We start from the raw sequence: 22,922 nt of genomic DNA, 5'->3' as shown, positions 1-22,922 counted from the left end.
CCTAAAAAAAGAGCAAGTAAAAATCACTTAGAAAAGTTAGATGTCTGCAAGTCACCAGGCCCGATGAAATGCATCCTAGAATACTCAAGGAGTTAATAGAGGAGGTATCTGAGCCTCTAGCTATTATCTTTGGAAAGTCATGGGAGACGGAGAGATTTCCAGAAGACTAGACAAGGGCAAATATGTGCCCGTCTATAAATGGGAAATAAACAACCCAGGAAACTACAGACCAGTTAGTTTTAACTTCTGTGCCAGGGAAGATAATGCAGCAAGTAATTAAAGAAACATCTGCAAACACTTGGAAGGTGGTAAGGTGATAGGGAATAGCCAGCATGGATTGTAAAGAACAATCGTGTCAAACCAATCCGATCGCTTTCTTGAGAGGATAACGAGTCTTGTGGATAAGGGAGAAGCGGTGGATGTCGTATACCTAGACTTTAGTAAGGCATCTGATACGGTCTCGCATGATATCCTTATCGATAAACTAGGCAAATACAATTTAGATGGGGCTATTATAGGTGGGTGCATAATTTTATCTTCTAAACCTACCCCCTTCCCATAAGCATTCACTATGTTAGACATTCCTTCAGACTTCTCAGTGAAGACCGAAACAAAGAAGTCATTAAGCATCTCCGCCATTTCCAAGTTTCCTGTTACTGTTTCTTCCTCCTCACTGGGCCTACCCTGTCCTTGGTCTTCCTCTTGCTTCTAATGTATTGATAAAAAGTCGTCTTGTTTCCCTTTATTCTCATAGCTAGTTTGAGCTCCGATCTTCAAGGCTTTTATGTGCCTAACCCACTGGGGCCTCTGGGTGCAATTTTAATGTAAATACTGTCTGCTTTCTCCAATCAGATTGAAACTGCACACCCAAGAAGTTTACTTTACTTGCTTAAAAGGCAGTGTGAGAACTGTGTGAGATCACTAGCAAAAATGAGCATTTTCTTGCAGGAGAAGTTTACAAAGCAGCCATTTGAGCTTCATTGCCTATCTTTTTAAAAAACAACAGTAACAAAAACCACACTGTAGAATTGATGTGGAGGTACTGGCTGATATGGTGGCCAGTCGGAGCATCCACCTGGCCACTGGTAGGTAGAAATCTTTGCCCGGTGTCTTTCAAAATACTGGTTTGGTATGGTTTGTGTTTGAACTAGCACAGAGGATCCCAGAGATACCAATATGTATTTGCCTGAGTTTAGTGAGCAGAGTCTGAAGTATGTCCATTCAGCAATTCTCAAAGCCAGGGTCCAGCTCAAATAGGCATGAAGTTTAATTTGAATATTGTTCACAGTTCTTGTTAGTGCCTCCTTTGTTATTATCCCGATTGATCACTAAATTACAGGCTGACAGCAGAAAACTCAGCCTCTGTGCCTCAAATTGCCCACCTATAAATGAGGATATTATTTAATCAGGATTAGTAAAACTGAGAGTTCTTAATCCACATAGCATCTCTCATCCGAAGTATTGTAAAACGCAATAATAAAACTATTATTAATTAAGAACTGCAACTTTATTGGAAAGTATTTTAACTAAAAAAGCCATTTCCTTATTTTTGTATAATAGTGCCCTTAATTTTAGAACAAACCTCATCAAAGTATATCTGATAGTAAATATTCATTCTTTGTCTTTCAAAATGTTTCTGCAACTGTGAACTACAATACCAAAACTGTTGTTGAACAACATTTAGTTTGATAGTTAAGTATGAGCAAACTTAAATAAAAACTCTAAATAATGAGATTCACATATAAATATCAGTTTCATGGAGTTGTGAATCGATATAGTCTAAGGTCATAGGACACTATAGAATTTGGAAGTGCATGAGCCCACTGAAGAGGAAAAAGAACAATTGTAGCCGCGATCAGTTTTTTTGTGCACCACACTAAAATTGGAGCGCTCTCTAATTATTATTCAGCTAGAAGTATGGAACTATTTCAGTTACACGTTTGACACTATCATGACTTTGAGACAGGAGAGGACATCTTTTTGGTGGGCAAGTAGACTTTGAACTGTTTAATAAAACAGTCTAAATAATGGTTTGAGCCTTGGAGCTAGGTATTCAGCTTCCCATTTTATTAGCGATTTGCATATATGTTACAGGCAAATGACTTTATGCCAGCATCTTGAATATGCCTCATATCATATATTTTGTCCACTTTAAAATAGGTACTGTACCAAGAAGTTTAGCACCATGTCCTGCAGTAACTGCTGTCATGAGAAATCCAGTTTATACTGCTTGGAGCCACAGAGTTCACACTAACAATTGCCCATCTGTTGCCAGCCAAATCTGCCATCAGCATCTGCATCCCAGGTATATACTCAGAGCTTCACAACCTTAGAGCTTTAATATATTTATAAATAAAATCAATAAGAGACAGCTGCTTCTTGCTGTGCACAGAGGCGCACACTATACTAATGCGCATAATGTAAAATAATCGTTCTGTTGCACCTTTTATCCGAGAATCTCAAAGCACTTTACAAACATGATGTAAAGGCAGTGACTTCTTCCTATGTAATGTTACTATGGCCTTCCCTGAGAAAGCCCTGCAACTTTGGCTTGGACACTTTTGCTTGAAAATGATTTGAAAGTAAAGGAGAATGTGACTGCAAAGTCTGTAGAAAATTCAGCCAGCTCTTTGAGTTAAAGGTAATTAAAAACTTAACCTGATCTGAAACGTTGACTGATGTTTTGTTGTCTCCCACTGGCTCAATTCTTTGATCCATTTGGAATTTCCATAGTTAAATGGCTTTGAAATTTTGAACCTTACCTATGATTGAAGACAATAAATTACAATTTAGCAAATTTATTAAGTTATTGTGGATTTTTTGGGGCCCAACTATGCTCTCATTGGTAAAGTCAGAGATCAAACCCAATTCCTGCTTCCCTACTTCAATTATTAAACCAAGACCTTGTTCATGAATAGGTTATATTAGTTTATATTTTGCAAATATTTAAAATTGTACCCAGAAGCTTACTAGAAAAAGATTGAATTTATCATGAAGTACATATTCTGTAGAAAGCTTAGGGAGCTGAATTAAAGCCCATAGAAATGATTTCTGTTGAACTGTGAGTCAGTGCACTGTCTATATAAGAATCTGATATATGAACACTGAACTCTGACTTCCAACTAAGTAGTAATCTATTAGCATATTTCATGAAGAACAGATATGTTTCTCATAATATACATAACTCAGTCTCAAGAACAATATTTGGAGAGTGCAGTCTATGTGGTGTTCAGTAATATGCTAGGTAGCTGACATTCACATTGGCAAAAATTTATTCAGTGTTATGTCAGGAAGTCGTATGTATGTATTGTCTGGGACTGGCTTGTGCAAATATCTTCTCAAAACAAAATGTTTTCTCTGGGATTGAATAATAAAGTATCTTTATTGTGTTTCAATTGGCTTCTTATGAAATACTTTGTAGAATACAGCTGTCTATGGCTCAGCGATTTTAAGGATGTATTGCAGTGAAGTTAATGGATTAAATTGCTGTCCAAATAGTATTAGAGAATTAAAACAAAGTAGCAATGGCACTGAGCTACAATGTGCTGCTGTAGATACACTTTTCAGGTATCTTTCACTGCTCGGCGGGGTTGGGTTTCTTCCTGTTCCCCTGGTTGCCTGGGGTAATGTTAGTTTTGAAGAGAGTGTTCTTTTGAAGATGCTGTAACCTACTTTGGTTTTGATGCAGTGCTCAGCACCAAGGTCGCCTGAGTTTGGACCTAAGTCACAAACACTCCAGTGATTATTCTGAAAATTCACGGACAAGAGCATCACATGGTTCAAATTCATTACCATCCAGTGCAAGACTTGGTAATTAACATTTCAAATTCGTTTGTGCAAAGTACTCTGTTTACACCTAAGACAAAGCAGAGAAAATGCCACCCTACTAAAAGCATCTTTCAGGGATCCTTCATAGCTGTCAAAACCTTAAGGGCCCATTATTTTTTCTTGCTTCAGGTTCCTGGCTCTTACAATTTAAACTTCCATTCTCCTTACTGAGAAAATTTGGGTGAAACCCCTTTTACAATGTGTCTGCCTTTCCTTAATATGTCACAGCTGAGTGCGAATGTGCCAGTGGAAGTTCAATGATCACAGGTGTTCAGGATATGTCTTATATCTCAGTCTTGTAAATTGGCCAAAAAACATTTTAAAGAGCTCTTTGGTGCCCAAAGAAGTATTAGATAGCTCAGTCGTTTTGTAGCACTTAGTAATGGGTACATTTAAGCAATGTCATAGCTGTACTAGCTGTTTGAACTAGGCTGTTTGCCAGCCATGAAAGTGGGATTATAAAGGGATTTTTTTTTGGTAAGCCTTGATTCTGCTGGGAGAATTGGACTCTTGCACCCGCATAGAGATCATTTATCTTGTCTTTAGATTCAGAGCCTAAATGTGTGTTATCTGTTTGTATTTACATGTGTCATAAATTGTGATATTTTCTTGTTATAAAATAGGTTCTTCCAGCAACTTGCAGTACAGGACGGAAAGAATTAAGATCCCTTTAACCCCAAGGTATCCAAGGTCCATCATTGGCTCCGACAGGGGTAAAACCTTCTATTCTTAACATTTTATTTGTTGTCGACCCGCACTATTAAAAATTCATGAGTCCAGTCCCCAAAAGATTGTTTTAAAAATCATAGGATTTTAAAATTATCTTTTCAAGGATTTTCTCATAACTACAAGGAGTAGAAAGTTCCTATTTACTTTTCCAAATGAAAGCACTTGATTCCAGGAGCTGGAGCTTCTCTGAAAACATCAATTATCACAAGTCTCCTGATAAAATACCATGTGTCAACACAGCACTCTGTAAGAGTTCTAGTCCCATATGAAGTCATTTCCTAATTTTACAATAGTGGTGAAATGACTCCATAAAAGGTGTATGCATAATTTTGTTAGCTCTGAAACACTATATTCTTTGCAAATTGAAGTCTTTCTAACCAGGATATGAATTTAAAGTTTAAAGGATTTTCCATATTAATTAATTTGCTTATATAAATCATTCTTCATCAGAGAACTTAAACATTTTACAAATTTTTTTTAATGATTGGAAATATATAGAATAGTACAAATTATTTTCAGCAAACAATATAAACTGTACAGCCGAACAGATTTTTTTTTAATTTTTCAGAAAATATTTTACACAAGTAGAGTTCAGTCTGTAAATTGCTTGAAAGTTCTTGACTGACATTATTGCTTTGAGTATTCTGTATCCTTAATTAAAAATTTAAAGATGCTTTAATTGGACATATATAGGTCATATGTTATGTTACTGTACTCTGACTGAAGGAACGTAGCTCTTATAAACAAGTTTCTTTTGTGATTACTACCATCAAATTTACTTTCTTCAACATTCCCTGATGCAGCAAATGATTGAGCCGAACAAGCTGACGAGCAGGAATGTTCAGTCAAATATTCCTGGGTAGAAAAAATAGAGCAAAATTATTTAAAACTGTAGATCTTCGCAGATAATTTTTTGCAGTAATTGACCTATAGGTTATGTGCATGGACTTGTGCTGCTTAAGCTCTGTTGTTGTTTTGAAATGTTTCATAAGGCATTCTATAGCCAGAACCCAGGAGAGTGGATAAGGTTCCTTTGAGACTGTCCCTAACATTCAGATCTTTATTTTTTTCCTAGATTTTCTTTATTCCATTATTATGTAAAACTTTCCATTACTCATGTGCACTTATATATTCATTTGAAGGAGCTTCCCCATGGTTGGTTCTCACTGTTACAATTTCAAGCCAGTGCTCTCAATTTCTAAAGTAGTAAAATCAACTCACATTTGAAAGGATATTGCATGTGTAAATATCTTCTCGTACTTATGTAAACTGTGCATCACATTTGCATTATTGGTGTGCTGTGGTCTTTTAATGTCTTTTCAGATTCCTCCACTGCAAGACATTTACAATAAGCACTACATATAAAAACTGAATCCCTTTTATTTTATTATTACAGGTTCACTGTCACATTCTGAATGTAGCAGTCCCAGCTTGATAACCCCTCCACAATCACCACTGAACCTGGAAACATCATCTTTTGCCAGCAGCCAGTCACAGAACTCGCTTTCTACGTTACCTAGGATTTCTATTAGCCCAGTATCAATTGGAGAGCGTAGAAAAGATAGGTAAGGTGATAGTTGTCATCATCTTTCATACAGATATACCAAAGATAATCTTGTTTGATAGATCATTAGAGTGAAGAAATTTAAACAATTGGCTGTGTAAAATCAGGAGTATATTATACGTGTTGAGGTGTACTTTAAGTCTTGTTACTCTTTTTGTAAATTATTATGATGTATGTATCTGTGTTGTAAAAGAAGCTTCTTTCACATAGTCTTCCCTCAGAAGTTATAGGGTAGTGTTAAAGCTTCCAGAAACTCTGAGACTGATGTGTGCAGTAAGGTATCTTCTGTTAGATTAACGGTTTCACCAAACAGGTACAGCTCCTAAAGTGGACGACTACTTCTCCTGGTAGGCTTGCTCAGATGTCAATCCCTGGTGGAATCTTTTCACTAGGAGTCAAAAGAAAATGAAGACCCAGTAAATAGTTTGTGGTTAATGCTAAACTTTTTAATGTGACTGCCCGCCAGGCCTAACCATCATTTATACTTGCTGTGGTTCAGTCCAAGCAGATCTCTTCAATAAGGTTTAAATTCAGAACCACGGCCTTGATCCTGCAAACATGTTTGTACATGGTTAACTTTACTACCGGGAGTAGTTCCAATGATTTTAATGGGATTATTCACAATAGTAAGGTTAAGTTCTGAGTGTTTGCAGGTTTGGAGCCTAAGAAAGATGTTGGGTTTTTAATATAATGTAGGTTTTTGTTGATGTCACATCCCTGTATCTTTTATAATGCACATTCAGCTTGTGCTAATTAATTTTGGACTTCTGCTTTTACTTTTATTGTAAAAGTGCTACCTCTGCATTTGTCAGAGTTTACATAAATTCAGAATATCAAACAAACAACCATGGACTCTGAGGGCCAGATTTGTATTTATATTAAGGCCTCTTTACACCATTTTGGTAGAATAAAGAAAGCTTAATGTGGGAGTAAATTACATTTATATGCACTTTAAGATCCCGATTGTATAAATAGCAACCTTGCCCTCAAAATGTAAATAATCAAATAACAAAGACATTCTATATAATAATACTAAAATAAATCTTATATGAAATTTAATCAGGTTTCATCACGGGGTAACTGAAGATATTTCAGCAATTTTTATTCCACTACGTATATATTGTACTGTACATTGCTGTTTTGAAAGTGACTGTAGAAAGCACATTGTGGAGCTTTATTTATTTATTCACCCTGAATAGCACAACTGTATTCAGCTGTCAAGTAAAAAGATGCTTTCTGCTAGTAGTCAGCCCTGCAGGCTTACCATTGAATCTGAAGATCAAGCAGGGTTTTTCCCCTTCTTGCACATAACTAATGGAGAGAGTGTTTTGGCAGCACAAATGATGTGTTCAGTGAGATCTGTGTAATCTCATATTCCTGTCAATAGGGCTACGCAGGTGTAAGTGCTTGGAACTTAGCCCCGGTCTACACTGGGGGGAGAATCGATCTAAGTTACGCAATTTCAGCTACATGAATAACGTAGCTGAAGTCGACGTACTTAGATTGACTTACCATGGTGTCTTCACTACGGTGAGTCGACTGCTGCCGCTCCACTATCGACTCTGCACCTCTCGCCAAACTGGAGTTCAAGAGTTGACGAGAGAGTGCTCAGGGATCAATTGCTGCCTGCCGATCCAGCCAGTAGTGAAGACATACCCTTAATAAAGAATTCTTTTGATGATGTACAAGCAAGAGTAAAATCCCGCTCGCTTTTAGCCATTTTGGATTTGCTGGACTTGTGAAAAAAGCAGACACACAAAGTAAGGATCTGCTGAGTAAGAAGTTGCTGTTTTTACTTTTCACATTTATGATCCTAGTTCATGAAAGCATCCCTAGTGAGAGCAGCTGGTGTCCTGAATAAATGAGACTTGCCCATTGTAAACACTTTTCTAAAAGTTTTATGTGCTTTAAAAGACTGAGTCACTCTCTTGACCCTCCAGACATCTTAACACACTGTAACTTTTTTAAGATGAGATATATGAACCAAAAATATCAACACTATTTACTATGATGTTAATGAAAAATAATTTAACTTTTAAAAGCAGACCGAAAGAAGCAGTTTAAAACATTCTTGTAACCACATAAAGTGAATGTTACAGCAGAAATAAGTGTTACAGTTGGTTAACAAAATTACTAACCAAGCTAGATAGCTTTTAAACATTACAGTTTTCCATTATTATTATTATTATATGCTCAGCTAACTGTGCATTACTGATTAATTTCCAGCTGCATTTAATAGAATCCTAAGATAATGCTAGTTCTATCCATTTGAAAATTGTGTACAGGAATAGAGGTGTTCAGATTTGATTTCCAAGGAAATGTACTCCAAATATACACCTCTACCCCGATATAACGTGACCTGACATATCCGAATTTCTTTTATAACGCGGTAAAGCAGTGTTCCAGGGGGACGGGGCTGTGTACTCTGGCAGATCAAAGCAAGTTCAGTATAATGTGGTTTCACCTATAACACAGTAAGATTTTTTGGTTCCCGAGGACAGCGTTATATTGAGGTAGAGGTGTATTTTAAAACATGGAATTTGGGCTAAACCATGTGTTTTCAGCAACACTCCTTCCCACACACAATGGAGAAATTCAAATATACATGCGGGAACAGGTTAAAGGGTAGTAAAAAAAGATACGAAGGAAGCTTTAGGGATAGAATCCAATTTACTAAATTTTGCATTGCCATGTTATATGTGATTGCATCCTATTCTTAAGAATGTGATGTGAGATAACCTGCGTCTGTCTTCAGAATGGATTAAATGTCCTAAAGAAGTGGAAGTTTAAATGCTGTTTCTGAACAATTTTCAGGTTTCTGGGACTTAGCACATCTCAGTTAATATAACAGCGTATAAAAGAACATTTAGTTTTTGGTTTAAAGTAGATTAAGTGTGTTTGTAATAATACATGTTTAGCACATAGTGCTTTGCTTTTTCAAAGTGCACTAATTTAGCAATCCTAGCAGTGATTCTGCCCTTTAGTGGTGGTTAGTCAATAATACTATCTTCATTTTAAAGACAGAGATACTCAGATGGAGGTGCTGACACAGCCAATACCCCAGAGAGGACTTAGTATCAGCATTAGGATTAAAATTAAGGAGTCCTTGGGTCCCAGAATTATGCTCATGCCATTAGACTAGACCTTTCTTTTATTCATTGAAACTTGTGACATTGAGGATGCCCTTACTAAGAAGGGTTACCAGAAGAGAGTTGTCTTGGAAAGGGATGCTAACACAGGCAGGGAGTAGGGAGAGAGGAGAAATGTTTGGCTTAAGAGAGAAATTAAAAGCAAATCAGAAGGAAACTGCATTAAGGATTTTTAGTGCTCCTGAAAGAGAGAATACAACTATAAATGTTGTTTTTACAATAATAAAGGGGGAAAGTCCACCTTGTTCTCCCACCTTCCCCTTTCCAAATTTATCTGTCAGTCACTTGGGTGCTTTTGAAAATTTTACCAAGGGAGCCAGCAGCACCATTTTATAAGCATTCTCTTGAACAGTGGTTCTCAACCTGTTTACCATTGTGGACCACAAATGCAGCTCTCTGTGTTACAAGGGTCTCATCCACACACTGCTGATTGGGCTGTAAGCAGGCCGCAGGTTGAGAACCGCTGCTCTAGAAGGTTAATGTTTCTGTTTGCATGGGCCATGAAAGCCTTTAGTGGTTCAGGAGAGTGTGTCTTGTTCTACCATTTTGAAGGGGTTAGAATTGGGTATCACATTAAAAATTATAGGTGCCAGGCAGTTGTGATTTGTTCTGCCTTTTGGAGTAAGGAGTAGAAATTGCACCCTCTTCTGAGAGACTCATAGACATTTACCTAACATTTTATAACACACTGCTATTCAACAAGAAACAGACATACAAATCAGATTAAGAGTACTATAAATGGAAGAAAAGGTGGGAAGAAAACTGCACCAGGCTTTCCTTCTAAAATGTGTATAGACTATTCTCTCATTATACATATTAGTGTCTGTTACTATTGTATGTCTAAGTGTTCTTCTCTTCTCAAATCTTCTGCATCTTTCAGATATCTCTTCCGTAATAGGTCTTTTCTGAGAATCCCTCTGGCTCCTAGGCCTAGGTTCTCATCACTAAGGAGTTTGAGGTTGGCCTGATATAAGGTTGTCCTTCTCAAGCAGCATTGTGCACCTTGTGCTATTTTACATGTTTGGATAATTTCCCTCAAGGAGAATTTGCATGGTAATTGTAATGCTACCATGCAAACTGCTGTCTTAAAGCTTGAGTGTGCAACTGCTTAATTTTCATTACTAATTTGCGTTTCCCTGCATAGAAGTATAAAACTGATATTGTGTATTGGCTTCTCTTGGTTCACCACCATATTATTTGCAATGTTTATTTTCACTGGATATTAAGACTCCCAGCATTTATAAACTGTAAGGCGCCTTTCTAGAATATGGTTTGTAAATTGCATATTATATATAGTGGTTTACTTTTATATAATATGGATGTAGAGGTTTATTTCCTACCTATTTCACCATCATAGTATTTATAATTCACGTTTGCCATAACTTTTTTTTGTGAAGTCATGTATCTGGAATTGTGTATCTGATGAACATTTAGTTCCACCACTGTACATTGCATGGTGTTCAAGGAATGCGTAGGCTGTTTAGAGTATTTTTAGTAGCTTTTTAAACCAGTTGTGATATTCCACTTTGGATACATAGTGCATGTTGCTTTTAAACATCATGCTTCAAGTGCCATTTTGTCAAAATCAGTTTTTAACAATTTCCTTTTAAAGGCCGTACATGGAAGAACCACGCCATGTTAAAGTGCAAAAGGGTTCTGAGCCACTAGGGATTTCCATTGTGAGCGGAGAAAACGGTGGGATATTTGTTTCTAAAGTAACTGGTGGGAGCATTGCCCAACAAGCTGGCCTTGAATATGGTGATCAATTACTGGAGGTAATTTTGTTTGCTTAACATTTCTACTACTTAGTAAACAAATGCAGTTGTGTGAGTATAAAATTAATACAAAGTATCTTGTGAATGAGAACCTGTCTCTCAAAATTATAAATGATACAATAACAGGGATATTCTAGATCATCATAATAAAATAATAGTTCATTAATTCTATATGAAGTTTCATCACAAATTATTCATCAGTTTTTACTTTACTAAGTGTGTCTTGTATAAAGGATAATGCTGCTTTGAAGGTGGCTGTGTAGACAGCCAAGTCTTCTGCTGCAGTATTTGTGGAAGATAGATGTACCTGAAGCAAAACGATGGAGCCAGAAAACCAGAAACCTTGAACCCATCAGTACTTAAAATCATTCATCACTGGGGTTGCCAGTTTTGGTTGGATGTCTTCCTGGAGATTTCATTACATGACTTAATCTTTAATTGCTGGAGACTCCAGGCCAATCCTGGAGGGTTGGCAACCCTATTTATCATGGTGTAACATGAACTAGCAAATATTAAAACAAAAAACAACTTTAGGTGCTATTTCACAATCTTTGCAGTACTTCAGTAGAATGCTATCTGTCATCCAAAAAGAAAAGCATTTCAGGATTTTCATCAAGTTGTCAAATTTTAAAGTTGCATTGATTCCTCCAAAGGAGGAATTAAATAGTAAAAGAAAAATCAATAGTTCTGTAGCTTTTCTCTCTCTCCCTTCTTCAGACAACCATCTCGCAGCACTCCCACAGATTGAGAGACTCGGGTTTCAAAAAGCAACTTGCAGCATCCTGATTTGCTGATACTCTGTAATGATTTTGCTGGCTTTCCTTTGAAAATTGGGTGTCTAATGTCTTATATTTTATTCGTTCTAGTTCAATGGAATAAATCTGAGAAATGCTACAGAGCAGCAGGCTCGACTGATCATTGGACAGCAATGTGACACCATTACTATTCTGGCTCAGTACAACCCACATATGTATCAACTTGGCAATCACTCACGATCGAGGTAGAAGTTAGCTAGACCTTGAAAATGCTATTGTCTGGTCTGTCATTTATCAAGATATTAAAAACATTCTAAACTGAGACTGTTAACTAAAGATGTTTTGATAAAAAAAAAAAAAAAGAGTGCATAGAAAAAAACAAAACAAGGTGAATAGCATCCATTTTAAAACCAAGGCATTTGTTTTATTTATTTTTTTTCAGACTAAACAAGGAAAAATTAACTTTTCAGAAGCATGAAACTAAAAACAAAAATGTGTTCCTTTCTACCATAGTAATCACACATTGGTTTACTGTAGGAGCTCTAGTAGCATTGACACTTTGTCACAAGAGTACTGAAGAGGTTTTTTTTTGGCAAAGTCTGTACAATTATATATAGACTTTTTTAGGAGTTTTCTCAGAGATGTGGGGGGAAGAACCTACTGGCCTTTGAAAAGGGGATATTCTTATCTCAAGTATACCGGACTACATGTCAAAAAATAAGGAATTGTTTCTGTAAGAATCCACTTGAATCTTTAGAAACAGGCTGGTTTAAGCAAAAAGGGGGGAAGGCAGAAAATCTACCCTGGAGAGGCTACCTGGACATTCACAGAGGCGAACTGTAGTTCTTAAGAGATAAAAAACAAGTTAATGACACCCTCAATATTTAAGCAGCCACATTCCTTGGTCAGCTTTAGTTGTTACTGTTGTCCTGTGCTTATAGCAGGTGTGTACTGCGATAACCTCAGGCCTTGTCTACACTACAGGGAAAAGTCGATCTAAGCTACGCAATTTGGGTTGCATGAATAGCGTAACTCAAGTCGACGTAGCTTAGACCTACTTACCGCGGGGTCCCCACTACGCTCCCCGTACTCTTCTCGATCCATTGGAGTACAGGAGTTGATGGGAGAGCAATTTGCGGTTGATTTAGTGGGTCTTCAGTAGACCTGCTAAATCAACTGACCACCACTTCATCGATCGCCGCGTGTCAATCCCCTGGTAAATGTAGACAAGCCCTCAGTATAAATGCTAGGTAGGTAGGTATACACAGCTGCTGAGAGTAGACTATTGCAGCCTCAGATCAGCAGACTGATGCTAGCAGGGGTCGGGCTAGCACGCTAAAATAGCTGTTAGATGTTGCTGTGACATTTGGGGTCAGGCCCCCCCCCCCCTTCTGTAGGCATCAGAGCCCAAGATTCAGCCCGATCTGGAACATCTGTATTCCTATTTTTAGTACGCTAGAGTGAGCCCCACAAAATAGCAATAGTGACCCCAACTGTGAGACTCACTCCCAGCAGCTGTGTAGACATACCCACGGGGTACTGATTTTCAGTTCTTGGCAAGTAAGGAAAGCAGAAACTGATCTGCAAATAGTATTTTGTTTATTTTTAAATGTGCCCTTTAGAGCTTCCATAAGTACCCTCATGTCACATGTTGAGTTCTACATGTCCATTTACAGTTACCAAAACTGCAAATCGCTTTTGTATATGCAGATAATACATTTCAAGACACTGCAATTGCCTTTAAGGAGACCTGGTGAAGGTGCAGTCCTGTCTGATTTGGGATCTTAAGCAGCTCTTAGTATTTTTATAAAAACTTTTAACCTTTTACATGTCAGAGGATTCCCCAAAAAGTATTTGAAAATCAATCCCACTTCAGTTAAACTACTAATAGTCTTTTCAGACATGATCACACTTAAAACTCTGTCTTTCTCTTTCATAATGTTCATTATGACAATGCTTGCATTTCCATGAGGCTATTGGGATTTCTTAAATGATATTCCCAGTATAGACATGAAAAGACATTCCCAGGGCATTTCCAAATAATTTAATTCAGAATATTTATTCAGAAATGACAATAAAAAGCAAAAATGTACTATAGAGGAGTATAGTTCCCTGAAGAAACCAAGGACCTAACTGGGAGGTCTGCCCAGAGAAGTCTTTCAGAACAGAACCCAAAGACATTAGCTATAACGCTAATGCAAGTTTGCCTAGAAGGAAATTTAGAAAGCTCATACCGATTGCACTATTTTGAGATTTCTCAATTGATTTCAACTTGATTATAGCCCAGATTGAGATTCCAGGGAAAACCAGTATCTGAATTACTAATGTTCCTTGATGTCGGAAGTTAAACTGTTAACATTTATCAATGTGTTTTACACCCTCTCTCACTCTGTTTAGTTCTCGCTTAGAACCGGTCAGCAATCATTCCACTCCTCAAGGCAGTGGAGCTGCAACCCCTGACAATCATTCCATAATTGATACTGTGAGTGAACAGGATGAAGGAACAATGACACCTCCATCCAAACAAACCACACCTACAACTAGTCCCCGGAATTCCATGAGGTAAATAGTCTGACCATGTCATTTTCTGCTTTCCAAAAGTGAGGGAAGGACAAGACATAAAATGAAATGTGCTTCCTGGAGTGCAATGACATTTTTCAATAGACAGGAGCCTTGAGATAAAACAATTTTCTGGTTTCTTGCAGACCTATTTGAGAAGCACTTCAAATACAAATGTAGTAACAAGATTAGTTTAACTCAGAACGATATAGGAAGCATGAAGTTGAAGTTATGCTGTAGAGATGTAATAAGGAGGCAAATAGACTGCTTTTATTCAGATGACTAGGTGCACTTGAACTGTAAGTGAGAGCAGCTAATAGACTTTTTTTTCAAATTGTTATCAAAAGGGTCACTGTGGACACAAACAAGAGGACCCCTGAACCAAGAAATGTTGTCATTAAAAAATCCCAAGTGGAGCTTGGAATCCAGTTATGTGGTGGAAACCTGCATGGAATATTTGTGTCTGATGTAGAAGATGACAGCCCAGCAAAAGGACCTGATGGACTAGTAATGGGAGACATGATACTTGAGGTAAACTGTGAAGATACAAAATATAGAAGACATATTCCGTTCTAACGTTTCAACTTTTTAAAAAAGCATGTACTTGAGAGCATACCTGATGGCAGTCCATTAAATTGGTTGTTGCTGCTAGATTCCTTACAGCAGAGCACTTTCTGGAGAGTTTGATAGCTACATGCAGTTGCCTATAAGAACTACATTGTTTTCTTTTAGGTTTCTGTCCTAAAGCATTCTTTTCTTCACTTCATGGTAGGCCTTGCTTCCGCTAGGGCCGCTCGGCAAAAGTTTCCCCCACTAAGACCAGTTCATTTCCACCAGTGTTAGTAACTCTGGAAAACCTAGTGCAGATGGACAGCTCTCCCAAACATTAACAATGTGTAAGTGATGAGAACTCTGAGTCTGTCTGAAACAATAGCTCTGAGATCTGTTCCCATTATTTCAATGGTGTGTTAAGACTTAAGTCTCATAAGCATTTAAATGCCAACAGGAACTATTTCACAGGTGATCATTTTAGCAGAAATGTGCATATTTTCCACTGTTGGTTGAAATGGCAACTAGATCAGGGTGTTGTGGGGCAACTAGTTGTTGGGAAATGTGAAATGACCATTATCAGAAATTAATCTCTTTTTCAGCCATATGTATATTTCCTAGTGTAGACGTGGTAAACTGCTTTGAGCCACAGTTAGCACAGTTTTGTCTGTCTGCAGTGGAGGTTTGCAGTGGTATAGCCACACAGATGGCTGTAATTAGGACAAACCCTCAGTACAGAGAAGACCTTAGACTGCTTTCAGAGGAGAATCATCCACTTCCCAGAACGAAAACTGTCCCATGACCTACACTGCACTTACTCCTTGTCAGTACAAAGATCTGCAGCACGCTGCAAGAGTAACAGCTGCAGCAGCATACAAAAAATTGGATTAGTATGAAAACCCTAAATTTCCCAAAGAACTCTGTGTTCACTGGAACAGACTGTTGAGGAGGGGAGGGAGTCCCTGCCCCACAGCTCGGGCCTAATATACTACTGAGGGCTTAGGGCCTTGGTTATAACTCTCACAATTAAATAATTGGCAATCACTGGCAGTACACGGAGGCTTATCTTTGCTAAAGACGGAGTTTAGAGTACAAACGACACATAAGCCTGAAGTACTAGTGTTGGTGTACATGTACTAAGAGTTGAAGAATTACTGCTGTAGAGGGTAGTAGGCTCTAGATGGGAAAACTTGAGCCCAGACTCTGTAGATGAGATACAATAGCCCCTATGAACCGCAGGCCGTCTCCCCGTTACAGGGGGGAGGGAGGCAGAGTGTGAGGGAAGCAAGAAGAGGGGACGATCCATGTAACAGAGAAGGTTGGTCTTGCCCTTGTGACCTGGGCAACCCATTAATCTTTCTGTGACTTGTTTTTCCATCTGTGAAATGGGGATATTTCCCTACCAGACAGGGGTGTTGGGAGGATAAATACATTGTTTGTGAGCTGCCCAGATACTGCTGTGATGGAGTCCACGTGAGTACTTTGGTAGATGTGCCCATTGTTCCCGCTTACTCCTGGATGTTGGTCCACATGTTGGAGGTGTGCAGGGTTTGTTTTTAAGTTTATGCCTTGATTCAGACCACTTGATTTGCCCAGGAATCCTAAAATAAAAATCCTGGACTGAACAGAAACACTGGATTAATGGTTTATTAAAACAATCTGTACCCCACTAACCCCTCTTTTTGTCCTCTGACTGCAGATGTGTTAATGCCACTCAGCCTTGAGTAATACCTTAATATGTGCTCACTACTTATGCTAACAATCTGTTCCACCCTGCATTTTGCTGTGACTCTGGGAGTACCTTTCCCAGACCTGAGGAAGAGCTCTGTGTAGCTTGAAAGCTTCTCTCTCTCTCATCAGTTGAAGTTGGTGCAGTAAAAGAGATTATAGCCATGTCTGCAAGATTATGTATGTACGCATACAGCCAGCGCATTGTGGGATTGCTCCTGAAAGCCATAACAGTTGACATAAACAACACAATGACACCGCATCGACCAAATTACATCGACCATGACTCTATGCTGCTTGGGGCAGTGGTGTTACAATCAGTGTAAAGATACGTTGACGTTGGCGGGAGCCAAATTTAAGCAATGACGTTTCCATAGCTAGGTCGATGTAAGGTGGCTTACGTTGACCTAACCCTGAAGTGCAGTACAAGCCTATGTCACCCACCTGGTTTCTCTAGGAATCCTAAATAAAGAGCTCCTTGGAATCTTGTGATTTTCTGCTTTTGTGTCCGGAACAGCTAAGGGAATATGGTGGCTTTTTCTCTTTTTGTGTATATCCACTACATTTTCTTCAGGGATTTTTTAAAAATCCTACTCTCTGTCTCAATACTGGATATTTTAACTGGTGCTTACACTAGTGTTGTATCATGCTGTGGTGAGTGTTCCTTTTACACACATACCTGCCATTGGGACAACCAAACTCTCACTTCATATGCTTCCTCAGGCTCCACTCTAATCCTACAATCTATTAAGACACAATATCAGCTCCGAGACCTCATGAGTTTTGGTTTTTCTGTATTTTACAGTATGGATCTGTGGATATGCGAAATAAAACAGCTGAGGAAGCCTACCTTGAAATGCTGAAGCCAGGAGAAAATATAAGAATAAAGACTCAGTACAGAATAGAAGAATTCAACAAGATTAAAGAGTTACCTGGAGATGGATTCTATATCAGGTATTCACATGTCCATTAAATAGCTAGTGTCCTAACTATTTTGCCAGCAAGAATCACATGTAGCTGCAAATAATTTAAAGGTAATGGACTGTACAAAGCTGCTAGAATAGTATGCTGACCAATGTATGCAAGGGGTCAGAGAGGCAGCAAATCAGTCTTAAGGCTTATGTTGGAAATTCAAAGCACAATGCCATATCTCAGCTAGCCCTTGATTCTTTGCAGTTGCTGAAAGTGTGCAACCTATATCCCAGGTGTAACTGCATACTTCACTCTGAGTATATGGGCATTTGGAATGTTAGAGACCAACTCCAACAGAGTCATTTATTTTTCTAAATATCTACACCACTTGCTTCACTTGAGATGGTGGAGCTTCAGTTATAGAGTCTATTTATGTCTCTCTTTGCAGAGCTCTTTATGATCGGCTGGCAGAGGTGGAGCAGGATTTAAACTTTAAGAAGGATGACATTTTGTATGTTGATGATACTCTACCACAGGGGAACTTTGGTTGCTGGATGGCTTGGCAGCTGGATGAGAATGCTCAAAAGCTAGAGAGAGGACAGATTCCCAGCAAATATATGTAAGTGACCTCAGTGACAAATTGCTTCTTAAAGTTCCTGAATGATGAGCTATAAACAAAAAAAGAACTGGGTTTGAGTCTTCAAAGCTGTGTGATTCCTGTGAGGTATGAGTTTCCTAGAAGTGTTATTTTAGGGGTGGCATGTTTTAATAACATTTAATTAAATAAGATGTTTCGTCAAGTCATTTTTAGTGCTGCTAATAGTAACCTCCTAAAAGTGGAAAGGAGACACAGTACTGTGCTGTGAAAGAAGATTCAGACAGTGCCTCATCTTATAACTAAAAGTGTGATACCTTCCATTCTGTCTATGGTAGGGGGAGATTGACTTTCACTGGGGATTAGGGACCTAATTACCTTTAAAAATCTCCCCCAAAATTCTAAGCCTGAATTTGTCAAGTCTTTCTAGTGCTTTTTACCCACATTCTAGTGTGCCTGAAAAAAGGCCCAAAAAGTCAGACTTAAGATATATAATACATGGGATATATTCTTCCATTGTTGATCAATAGTAGTTTCAGGTTATGGATATTCTGTTGATGCTGCTTGAGATCACTTGGCAGTTGCCCTACAGTATGTCTACACTATGAAATTAGGTTAAATTTATAGAAGTCAATTTTGTAGAAATTGATTTTAATAGTCAATTGTGTGTGTCCCCACTTAAGACCATTAACTCAGCGGAGTGCGTCCACAGTACTGTGGCTAGCGTCGACTTCTGGAGCATTGCACTGTGGGTAGCTATTCCACAGTTCCTGCAGTCTCTGCCACCCATTGGAATTCTGGGTTGAGATCCTAATCCCTGATGGATCAAAAACATAGTCGCAGATGGTTCTGGATACATGTTGTTAGCCCTCCCCTCCTCCCCCATGAAAGTAACGGCAAACAATCATTTCTTGTTTTTTTCCTGGGTTACCCATTCAGATGCCATACCACGGCAAGCATGGAGTCCGCTCAGCTCACCGTCACCATACGTCTCCTGGGTGCTGACAGACGTGGTACAGCATTGCTACACAGCAGCAGCTCATTGCCTTTTGGCAGCAGATGGTGCATTACGATTTGTGGCCGTCGTCATCGTCTCCTGGATGCTCTTTCAGCCAACCTCAGTGAGGTCGGTCAGGGGCACCTGGGCGACATGGATGCTCCTGGCAGACCTCGGTGAGGTCTGTCAGGGGTGTCTGGACATAAATGGGAGTGACTCCAGGTCATTCTCTTCTTAAGTTTCATCTCCTGGAGATTCAGTCCTGCCTGCAGTCGTACTGCACCATCTTCTGACGAGCAGCCAGGAGACGACGATGGCTAGCAGTCATACTGCACCGTCTGCTGCCAGCCTAAGATGTATAAGAGAGATGGAGTGGATCAAAACAAGAAAGAGATCAGAGTTGTTTTGTATTCATTTGCTCCCCACTCTCTCTCTCTGTGAAATCAACGGCTGACAGTCATTTCAGTGAGGTCTGTCAGAGCAACCCTGAAAAGTTTAATGGAGATTCAGTCTTGCCTGGAATAGTGGGGGGAGGGATAGCTCAGTGGTTTGAGCATTGGCCTGCTAAACCCAGGGTTTTGAGTTCAATCCTTGAGGGGGCTATTCTGTGTGACAGTTGTGTGTGTTTCTCCTTGATGCAAACCCACCCCCTTTGTTGATTTTAATTCCCTGTAAGCCAACTCGTCAGTCGATCCTCCCTCAGTGCTGCTGCAGGTGCCTGTTATAGCCTCTGTCCTTCATGCCCTTGGAGATTTTTTCAAATATTTGGGCAGTTCGTCTTTTGGAATGGAGTTCTGATAGTACAGATTCGTCTCCCCATACAGCGATCAGATCCCTTACCTCCTGTTCGGTCCATGCTGGAGCTCTTTTGCGATTCTGGGAATCCATCATGGTCACCTCTGCTGATGAGATCTGCACTCACCTGCACCTTGCCACGCTGGTCAAACAGGAAATGAGATTCAAAAGCTTGTGGGTCATTTCCTGTCTACCTGGCAAGTGCATCTAAGTTGAGAGCACTTTCCAGAGTGGTCACAATGGAGCACTCTGGGATAGCTCCCGGAGGCCAATACCGTCGAATTGCAACCACACTACCCCAAATTCAATCCGGCAAGGTTGATTTCAGCACTAATCCCCTCATCAGGGGAGGAGTACACGTCATAGCTTTCCTACTCACATCTGAACCTTAGAGTTCAGAAAATAAGATGCTAGCATGAAACCTCCAAGCTTAATTACCAGCTTAGATCTGATATCACTGCCACCAGACAGGAATTTCAGTGCCTGCCTCACTCTGGTCTCCCCAAAACCTTCCCTGGGGGACCCCAAGACTCAGATGCCCTGAGTCTCACAACAAAGGGAAATAACCCACTTCCCTTCTCCCTCTTTACTCCCCAGGCTTCCCTCCCTGGGTTACCTGGAGAATACTGATCTTAAACTCCTTGAATTAACAAAACGAGAGGACAATTCACCTTCCCCCCCTTCTCTGTTCCCTCCCACCAATTCCCTGGTGAGCTGCAGGCTCAATCCCTTGAGCCCACTAGGAAAAAATCCAACAGGTCTTAAAAAGAAGCTTTATATAAAAAGAAAGAAAAAAGACATAAAAATGGTCTCTGTATCAAGAGGACATATACAGGTCAATTGCTTAAAAGAAAAAATAATACACAGCCTTCTCCAAAAAGAATTACAATTTAAAACATTCCAGCAATTACACACACGTAAATACAAAAACAATATAAAAACCTATATTGTCTTATACCCATACTTACAACTGGGAAACAGAAGATTAGAAAGCCTGAAGGTAGAGAGAGCCTCTCTCAGAGCCGAGAGAGCACTAGAGACCAGACAAAAAACACACACACAAAAAATTCCCTCCCTGAGCTTTGAAAAATCTGGTTTTCTGATTGGTCCTCTGGTCAGGTGTTTGGTTCCCTTTGTTAACCCTTTACAGGTAAAAAACATTAATCCTTAGCTATCTGTTTATGACAGTACAGAAATCGATTTTAAGAGCCCTTTAAGTTGAAAAACGGCTTCGTCATGTGGATGGGTGCAGGGTTAAATCGATGTAACACTGCTAAATTCGACCTAAACTCGTAGCATAGACCAGGGCCTAGACAGATTTTCCTTAGTGATGTTAGATTTTTTTCTTTTGTGAAAAATGGCTCTTAAAATCCCTATGTGTTTGTGCTAACCTGAATACAATTATTCAATCCATTTCACTGTAGGATGGACCAGGAGTTCTATAGGAGACACAGTATGTCTGAGGCTAAAGATGAAAACAGCTCCACTAAGACTTTGTCAGCAGCAGCTCGAAGATCATTCTTTAGAAGAAAGCATAAACACAAACGTAGTGGTTCCAAAGATGGAAAAGATTTACTGGCTCTTGATACAATCAGTACAGACTCCATTCCTTTCTTGGATGGCAAGTGCCTTTGTTATATTTAGTTTTCTTAAGGCTATGAAAAAACACCTAAGAGAAGTGTGGTTTTCTGATTGGTCTGCATATAAACACTGGAGAGTCATCTGTGTCCTATGACACTCATTGTCATCAGGCACCAGATAGGCATTAAATAACAAGCTAGATCATCATCTCAAATTAGTGCTTGTAATTTCTTAACTTAAAAGAAAATGTCCATCCCCTGCTGTATAAATACTAAAATTTAACCTTTTGAGCGGGGTCGCCGCCCCCCCACCCCCCAAAAACGCTCTTTGACATTTATGCCACCAGCATTGTTTAAATCCTTTAATTCCAGCTTCTTATAACAGGACTACAGGCCATTTGTCCATTGCCAAAGATTTATATTGAAACCTTTTGTAATTAGTTGTGTGCCCTTTATTTATCTGAACGATACTCCAAAAAAAATTTTAAATTGTGCATAAGTGACTTTTTTGTTACTCTTTTTAGATTCTGTGAGTCTGGTTTATCAGCGCGTACAGAAGGTGCATTGTACCTCTCCCAGGCCTGTACTCATTCTAGGACCATTACCTGATGCTGTGAAGGACATGCTAGTCAAAGAATCTCCTGGAAAATTTTGCAGATGTCCCCTTGGTAAGTGTACAGTTAATAAGAGCAATTTTGTGTGTTTTGCCATGCAACGTTTATTTGTACTTGTAGAAATAACACAATCTGGCCTAACAACTGGATTAAAGGGTAGCACAAAGATTCAGGGCTGGGGGGGAAGCAGGATTGTGAAATTCTATGCTGTAAATCTTGTTCTGTTAAGAAGTATAAATGAATGAAGTATCAATTTTTGTCCTTTAAAACAGAAGTGATGAAAGCTTCCCAACAAGCCATCGAACGAGGAGTGAAAGACTGTTTGTTTATAGATTACAAACGAAGGAGTGGACATTTTGATGTGACAACAGTAGCTTCAATAAAGGAGATAACAGAGAAGGTGATTGTCCCTTTATGGTGTCTTCTCTCGCTCTCCAGTTTACTGTAAAATTTACAGAGAATTATAATATATTGTGTTTCCTGAAAAAAATTGTACTAGTGCTGATATTGTTCTGTTTCAAAAGATTACCAAAGAAGTGTTCCCAGGGCATTTTCTTATTGAGAAAAACAAGGTAATTTGATATAAATGCAGTTACCTTGTTTCATCATGTCACTATTCAAAGACTTTTTTATAGTCCTAGGTGTAGAGAAACTGGTTGTGTTAGTGGTTCTTTTTTAAGTCCTCTTAATGTTAGTTAAAAAAAGCAATTCTGTGCATTGCATAGTTTGAATTAACTTTTTATTTTTAAAAATATTTTTAAGTTTCTTAATATTGCTCAGATTGGATAAAATT

The 22,922-nt window shown here is 38.9% G+C and overlaps 1 protein-coding gene across 2 annotated transcripts in view; it reads left to right on the top strand.

Annotated features, from left to right (window-relative positions):
- Positions 1 to 22,922, top strand: part of DLG5 (discs large MAGUK scaffold protein 5) — a 209,991-nt gene that overhangs the window by 176,362 nt on the left and 10,707 nt on the right. For both annotated transcript variants that reach the window (XM_032783051.2, XM_032783052.2), the window contains exons 18-30: positions 2,161 to 2,305; positions 3,689 to 3,810; positions 4,452 to 4,541; positions 5,954 to 6,122; positions 10,883 to 11,045; positions 11,912 to 12,045; positions 14,198 to 14,362; positions 14,707 to 14,890; positions 17,442 to 17,590; positions 17,997 to 18,167; positions 21,360 to 21,556; positions 22,040 to 22,183; positions 22,402 to 22,529. In XM_032783051.2, the coding sequence (XP_032638942.1) occupies positions 2,161 to 2,305; positions 3,689 to 3,810; positions 4,452 to 4,541; positions 5,954 to 6,122; positions 10,883 to 11,045; positions 11,912 to 12,045; positions 14,198 to 14,362; positions 14,707 to 14,890; positions 17,442 to 17,590; positions 17,997 to 18,167; positions 21,360 to 21,556; positions 22,040 to 22,183; positions 22,402 to 22,529 (1,961 nt within the window). The remainder of the gene's footprint in view (positions 1 to 2,160; positions 2,306 to 3,688; positions 3,811 to 4,451; positions 4,542 to 5,953; positions 6,123 to 10,882; positions 11,046 to 11,911; positions 12,046 to 14,197; positions 14,363 to 14,706; positions 14,891 to 17,441; positions 17,591 to 17,996; positions 18,168 to 21,359; positions 21,557 to 22,039; positions 22,184 to 22,401; positions 22,530 to 22,922) is intronic.

Source organism: Chelonoidis abingdonii, chromosome 15, assembly GCF_003597395.2.
Source record: "Chelonoidis abingdonii isolate Lonesome George chromosome 15, CheloAbing_2.0, whole genome shotgun sequence".
In the NCBI taxonomy this organism is placed as follows: domain Eukaryota; kingdom Metazoa; phylum Chordata; order Testudines; family Testudinidae; genus Chelonoidis; species Chelonoidis abingdonii.
This window is presented reverse-complemented; position numbering and strand designations above follow the sequence as displayed.